The sequence below is a fragment of the Elephantulus edwardii genome, unplaced genomic scaffold (genome assembly GCF_000299155.1).
Source record: "Elephantulus edwardii isolate Elephantulus edwardi_28Jun2011 unplaced genomic scaffold, EleEdw1.0 scaffold00088, whole genome shotgun sequence".
Lineage (NCBI taxonomy): Eukaryota > Metazoa > Chordata > Mammalia > Macroscelidea > Macroscelididae > Elephantulus > Elephantulus edwardii.
Window position 1 is genome coordinate 6,931,218 of NW_006399838.1, and position 7,930 is coordinate 6,939,147.

Below are 7,930 nucleotides of genomic sequence, written 5' to 3' on the forward strand. Positions count from 1 at the left end.
TATTATTTATTTTTATTACTTCTACTTTTTCTCCTTGGAAGTTTGGTGGAGCTGGTGGTGGACGGGACCTGGCAAGCATCACCCAGACTTGAACTTCCAGCGCTATTTCTAGAATTAAATTCTTGCATGTGGGTTTCAATGAACAGAAAACTTCAAACTTGGGGCATTTGCTGATCATTTAAGCCTTTATCTGGAAATGTAATGCGCACATGATTGTGAGAATAGTTCCTGATCAGTTGGAATGGAGCTTGCCGCCCCATGCCATCTTTCCCTTGGACCCTGTGATCTCAGAAGTGCTTGGAATCCTGGCCCCAGGACCAGGCACCGGGCAGTCGGTCACATGCCTGGTCCTCACTGCAGATATTCTCTCATCACCCTCTAAGAATAAATTTTACAAATAAAAGTTAAAGTTACTCATAGTTTTACTACCATGTCATTCCATGTGATGACTTGAAGACTGTCATCACAAGTTGTGTGTTGCTTTACAGAGCAAATGTCTTCTTAAAAAGTAGGTTGATTTCCTATCTTAAATGTCCCTGTCATGTTCTGAAATCAACTAAGCAGATTCTTTATTTAAAAAAAAAAAATAAATCCAGAAGTCCCTAATTTAGTTAAAGTGAAACATATCAGTAACATTTGTAGCATGTGAACACTTGAAGCAAAGTCATTAGGAATGGCAAATGATCAAAATGTTACTTCAACAAATTGTTGCAGAGGCCGCCTCGGCGCTTTGCACCTTGAAATGCTTTCTGCCTGCCTTTTCAGATTGTTGGCCTTGAGTCCATCCTGGGCAACCAGGATCAGTGGCACATCCTGCTTGGCCTGTCTGCGGTGCGAGCTGTCCTCCAGTTTGTGCTACTCTGCTTCTGTCCGGAGAGTCCCAGGTACCTTTACATCAGCTTGGAAAAGGAGGACGAAGCGCGGAAAAGTAAGGCTGGGGCTTCTTTGTCTTTCTTCTTCTTGTTTCGGGACTATCAGCTTATGCAAAACAGAGTGCAGGAACGGTCACTTGTGAAATGCGTTCTCATTCCTTCCAGATGAAGCCAGTGATTACACGTAAGAAGCGTGTGCATAACCACCTTAGTGTGAATGCTGCAAATTAATTTTAACCCACAAGTGTATTCATTCGATTCCACAGAAGAAGCCAAAGCGGAGGGTACTGAGCTCAGTCAGTAGCTTCTGAAAGATGTTTACAGCTTTACACTTCTGTGACAAGAAAGATCATAGTTTTCTTTGTCACAAGAGGAAGCTAAATGTTCTGCTTTTTTTTTTGAAAGTCAGAGATCAGTATTTAACAAAAAATAATTCAAATAATTTCCAACACCCACAGTATGAAGTAATAAAAAATAAAAGCAAACAAAATTGTAGTTCTTTCATTGATAAAAGAAAAAAATTTGTTTTGACCTGAGTTGGTTAAACTTGGCCATTTTGGGAAACAGGCTTGAAAAGACTCCGAGGATGTGAGGATGTCACCAAAGACATTACAGAGATAAAAAAAGAAAAGGAAGAAGCATCAAGTGAAAAGAAAATCACCGTAAAACAGCTCTTCACAAATCCCAGCTACCGAAAAGCCATTCTAGTAGCATTGATGCTTCATATGGCCCAGCAATTTTCTGGAATCAATGGGGTAAGTTTAGGGATATTTCCTAACTCTTCACAGCAAAGTGAAATTAGGGGTATGGGATGGAGTGGATAATAACTTTAAATAAATTTCAAAAAATAAATGCTAGCATAAAAATATATTGAGTCATTACTTTCTCTTTTTATATAACTTTTTTATTTTAATTGTGATTTTAATGAAATTTTACAGAAAAGTTAGATTTTTTTATTCATTCATTGCTGGACATTTTTACCTCCTCTCCTTCCCTCCCTGCCCAATTCACTTTTTTTGGTTTTTTTAAATATTCATTCATTGTTGCATAATACCTCCCTCCCCACCCTCCTCCACCCAGTCCTCTTTGCAATGTACCTCTTATTCTGGGCTGTTGTTGTATGTATAATGTCTAACCATATATTCCTTTTAAACAGTTCTTTCCTTCATCGATTCCAGTGCAATGTTCGTTATCTATCCACTCTTATGCTATTCTCCCAAACCCTCATGTCAGACCTGCTTTATAACAGTGATGTTATGTAGTATTTGTCCTTTGGTGAGTCATTATTTTCTATGGTCTCAACTAAATTCCAAATTGTCTATATAATCAATGCACTATTGGTACATTAAGACAAAAGGGAAAAGTCATAATAAATACAAAAGAGGGAAAAGAAGACTAATTGAACAAAAACTAGTAGTGGAAAAATGTGAATTAAATGAAACAGCAACTAAGTGATTAATAAACTAGTTATTATGTGCTGTTGAGGTGACTATGACTCATAGTGACCCAATGAACAGTGGCTCTGAACCTTGCTCTATCCTGAGAAAACCTCACCATCTCCGACATAACTTACCCCATTGCCACAGTCAGTGGGTCAGTCCATCTCATTCAGAGGCTTCCTCTCCTGCACTGACCATCTGTCCTTCCAACCGTGATAGCCTTCTCCAAAGACTGGTTCCTCCTGACAACAAATGTGTGAGATGGAGTTTCATAACCCTGGCTTCCAAGGAGCAACCTGACTTCACTCTCTCCCAGCCAGACTTGTTTGTTTGCTTGTCAGTCCATTGTATGTTAATCATCTTCTCCACACCCCAGCTCAAATGTGTCAATTCTTCTGACATCTTTAGTCATTGTCCAGCTCAGAGAGTAGTAGGCAATTGGGAAGGCCATATCTTGGATTAGTCACGCCTTACTCTTTAGACTAACATTGTGTCTCTCTATCACACAGGAGGGGTCCTTGTGAGCGGTTGTAATGTGTCATCAGATTGACTATGGCTCTCAGTGATCCTTTGAACAGCAATCTTGCCCTATCCTACACCATTTTCAAAATCCCCTGTGTGTGCAGATTTATTGTTGAAGTCACTGTGGCAATACATCTCACTGAGGGGCTTCCTTTTTTTTTTGCTCAAACTCTACTTGTCCCAGAAAGCTCTAGTGGTGTAATGATAAGAAGTTGTGTCGTCATGTATAAAGCATGCAGTTCAAATCCACCATGTTTCTATAGAAAAATGATAGGCAATTTCCTCACATGTAATTTAAGCCTCTGTAAAACAAGAGAGTCAGCAATGAGTCTCACTTAGAGCAATAACACTTTTTTCTCAGCATGACTGGTGGGAACGTAAAAATGACACAACTTCTTAAAAAAAACATGTGGAAGCATTTATTGTTAAGCAAGTCCTAGATATAAATGAGTACATATTTTACCAAAATAATTGTACTAAAATTTCATAATAGCAGTATTTATAAATTCCCTAACTAGCACCCTAAATAACTTGTTTTAAACAGAAGGGTTAAATTTAGCATGAAAATCCTATATATCAATAAATCATCTACAAATAGAGATAATTTGAGTGATTCTCACAAAAAGAATGTTAAACTAATGAAGCTAGATACAAAATACTAGATAGTGTGTGGTTCCATTTATATGAAAACACAAGACTAGACAATACTTCATGTGGTAGTAGAAGCTAGGAAAGAAGTTTGGTGAAGATAAGAATGGACATAATGCTCAGAAGCACAGATGGACAGCGCAAGAGAGGAAGACCCTGAATGAGATGGATTGATACAGTGACTGAGACAATGGGGGGTTGGGGTGTCAGAATTAGTGAGACTGGCTCAGGACAGGGAAGGGTTCAGAGCTGCTGTACAGAGAGAGTCACTATGCATCCCAGGCGACTCGATCAATATCATTCTATGATAGGTTTGAAAGCAGTAGTGCCATCTACTTCCTAAACAACATGCCTCCAGAAACTCTATCAACTTTGATAAACGTCAATAGTTGCAGAGGGTCTTCAGGCTTTTTGTCGTGCTCAACTTGAAGGCAATCAACAACAACAACGAGTGAGAAAAAACATAGGGGTCTCTAGAGGATTGGAAACTATCAGAGTAAAGTTTGTGAAACCCTTAGGATATGAGCATTTTTTTTTAAGTTCTACTGTCACTTGAGTGAAAGGCTTTGTGTATCTTTTTTGCAAATATGTTTTACTTTAACAAAAAGTAAAAAAATATACTTTAAAAATAAAGACAATGTAGTAGCAGAGTTTTCAACTAAGGAGGACTTTCAAACAATCAAATACTATTAAACATTAAAGAGCACTATAAATGTTCTTTCGCTGGTAGACTCTCTTAGAAGTGGAGACAGAGTACCCCTGAGAAGGAAGGATGTTGAAATTTAGTCTGTCATGTTCTAAAGTCAAGTTCCTGGAGAAAGAACATCATGGTTGAGAAGAACAGATGAGCCTCAACAAGCCAGACTGACACAGTTGTGAGAACAATGGAGAGATTGTGGAGATGGCAAGGGGCTGGGTAGTTACATGGTCTTGTACACAAGATTATTATGAATTGAAGCCAACTTGATAGACCCTAACAACCACAAGTAACATGGTTGCAATAAAACAACTCAAAATAAACATGTTTCTTGCTTGTTATCCTTTCGAGCTTCCTTGGTTAAAGCTAACTTGTTTTCATTTTTCAGATCTTTTACTACTCAACTGGCATTTTCCAGGTAGCTGGGATTAGCAAACCTGTTTTTGCAACCATTGGAGTTGGCTTTGTCAATCTGGTTTTTACTATTGTCTCCGTAAGTAAATACTGTAGATAAATATTTCCTCAGTCCAAGGATGAGAGGTCAGGGGGTGGGGTGGAAACCATGTGATCTAAAGAGTGATCTGGTGACCTACTGTCAACATGGTGGTGTACAGAATCAACTGGGTCGTGGGAGAAGTCGTGTCTATGAATAAACCATGTCTGTGAATAAACCAACAAACTGCATTGAGATTAAACATAACTGAGATAGGTTATTGGTTGTCAGTCTTCTAGGATTTCACATAGTCATTTCTTTGTGAATTGACAACTCCTTTGGATACAGAGAAGTTTGTCATTGTGCTAATCCTTGGGTTCCTTCTTTGAATTAAAACCCAATGGAGTTAATCAATAGTTTATCCTTTCTATTCATATTGGTTCTTCTACCCAAATTTTTCTCCTTCTACGACTGTATATGCTTGGGGAGAAAATGTGTTTTTTAAAAATTTAATTATTTTTGACTGATATATTAAGGAATTGGAAGCAGGAGTGGCATCCACTTCCCAAACAACATGCCTCTGGAAACTCTAAGAACTTTGATACATGTTGATAGTTGTAGAGGGGCTTCAGGGCTTTTGTTCATAAGGTCGCTATGAGTCATACTTGACTTGACAGCAATCAACAACAATAACATTGTAAGGTAAACATACAAGGTTCTCTCTAATATTCAACTAAACTTCTAAAAAAAATTAAACAAACTTAGAAAAGCTTCCTACAGTACAAGGCAAATAGGCAGAGCTTTTGTGTAGCTCCAAGGGCAAAAATGCATAGGATTATGTGTGATATTATAAAAGAATGGAGCTGAAAGTTGTTTAGAACTTGAAATATCTTTTGTTCCCAGAAGGGGGAAAGATTGCATACTTTTCTTTTTTATATTTTATTAGTTTGCCTACAATAATTAGTATAAATTGTGCTTCATTCACATACATTGTGTCTTATACAATCTTTTGTTTAAATTGTATTTTATATAATCATGCGTATACATAGTATTTTACAAATGACTGCTGATCTATACTTATTATTATCCAGTCCATCTACTCTACCACTCACTAAACTCTACTACTCTAGTGATTTCTGATTTTCCTCCTTTTCACCCTGTCTTCTTCCCCTTTTGAACAGTTATGCACATCTTGCTTAATTTATCCTATTTTTACGATAATGATATAATGCGGTGTTTGTGCTTACGAGCACAAGTCATTTCACTCAGCATAAAGCCCTTTAGACTCTCCATGTTATGAAATATTATATAGTATTTCATAGTATTTTATGAAATCATTGCTCCTTAGTGATGCATAGTATTCCATTTTGTCAATACACCTCAGTTTCTAAATTCGTTTATTTACTGATGGACATTTGGGCTGTTTCCATTTTCTTGCTATTGTCAATAGCACTGCTAGCAACACATATGTCTGCTTGTGTCTCAGTTTTAATGTCCTTGGAATAGTTGAGTCAAATGGGATTTCTGTGTTCAACTTTTTGAGAAAAAACCAAACTGCCTTCAAGAGTGATTGTACCATTTTACAATCTCACTAGCAGTGCAAGAAAGTTTCAATCTCATTACATCCTCCCCAACATGTATTGCTTGTTGTTAAAATTTGCTACTGCTACTGGGGTGAAATGTTAAGTCACTGTGGTTTTAATTTGCATCTCTCTGATGTAACTTTGAGCATTTATCATTTGTCTTTTGGTCATCCGATGTCCTCCTTTGGGAAGAGTCTTTCCACAACTTGTTACTGCATTATCAGTCCTTTTTCTTGTGGAGCCCCTGTTCTGTAAACTTCTTCCATTATGTTACTCTAGTCTGAGATGTGATTATCAAATGGTTTTTCCCAGTCTGCAGGCTTTATTTTCATCCTATTTAAAAAAGCTTTTGATGCACATACGGCTAGGTTTTGAAAAGGTCCCATTCGTCAATGTTATCTTTTCCTGATTGTACCTTTCTGGCTTTATTTGTGAACTCGTTTATGCCATAAGACAGGCCTTCTAAGTTTGAGCCCATACTGTCTCCTATGATCCTTAAAGTTTTTCATTTTACCCCTAGGTCACTGATTCACTTTGAGTTGATCTTGTGTATGGTATGAGATGTGGTTCTTGTTTCAGTTTTCTGCATGTAGTTGCCCTGTTTTTCCAACACTGTTTTGTTGAAAAGGTTGTCGTTTCCCCAGTTGACAGGCTTTTATTCATAGATGGTTTGATTCTGGGATCTCAATTATATTCCATCAGTCAATATATTCATTACTGTACCAATACCATGCTGTTTTGTTTACTACAACTGTGTAGTAAACTTTCAGATTGGGAAATGCTATGACTCTTCACTTCATTTCTCTCAGAAAAGTTTGGCTTACTAGGGAGGTGTGGGTCTCTTTCCTTTCCTAATAAACTTGTACATTACCTTTTCTTTCTTTTGAAAAATAAGTTTTGTATCTGTAGTGGGATTGCAGTAAATATGCACATTGCCTCTGGTAGAATTGTCATTTTCACCATATAGAGTCTTCTGAACCACAAACAGGGAATATCCTTCCATTTAGTTAGGTCTTTTAACTGTTTCCTGTATTAGTGTTTTGTAGTTTTCCTTTTAAAGTTCTTTTGTGACTCTCATCAGGTTTATTTTGAAGAATTTCAGTTTGTGGTTGGATATTGTAAATGGTATTGCTTCCTTAGTTTACTTTCTCCTTTCTTCTTTGTTATTCTAAAGAACTCATTGATTATTTTTTAAATTAAGCTTATATCCTGCTACTATACTAAATTGGGCTACTAGATCGAACACTTTTGTTGTGTTGTGGTGTTTTTTTTTTCTAATTTATACTGATTTGCATACAAAATTTGTATCCATTGTCTTTCACATTTTTCTTCTTTCACATTGTGTTTTATACAATCATTCCTATCCATTGTGTTTTATGAAATTAATCACCATTAAACTATGCCCACCATTACCCCATATTTTGTTTCTTGTCTCTGCTGCACCTTTCCCATTTCCTTTATCCCTTCTCTTCCCCCACCAAACTGCGCAACCCTGTGATTTCCCTCTGCCCACTCTCACCATTCTGTACCTACCCATTTCTCTGTTAAGTCCTCACGCATGTTTTATTAGTTATCCTTCAGTTTTTACAATGGAGTTATGCACTATTCAGCCTTGTGACAGAGTTTGTTCACTCAGCAAAATGCTCTCCAGTCTCTCCTAAGTTATGTAGGATTTTTCCAAATTGTTGCTCCTGAGAGCCACATAGTATTCCATAGTGGGAATGTACCACAATTTC

General features: G+C 37.2%; 1 protein-coding gene across 1 annotated transcript in view; it reads left to right on the top strand.

Annotated features, from left to right (window-relative positions):
• SLC2A2 (solute carrier family 2 (facilitated glucose transporter), member 2) overlaps positions 1–7,930 on the top strand; it is a 51,716-nt gene that overhangs the window by 35,977 nt on the left and 7,809 nt on the right. The window contains exons 6-8 of the mRNA XM_006890383.1: positions 766–928; positions 1,440–1,627; positions 4,567–4,671. Of these exons, the coding sequence (XP_006890445.1) occupies positions 766–928; positions 1,440–1,627; positions 4,567–4,671 (456 nt within the window). The remainder of the gene's footprint in view (positions 1–765; positions 929–1,439; positions 1,628–4,566; positions 4,672–7,930) is intronic.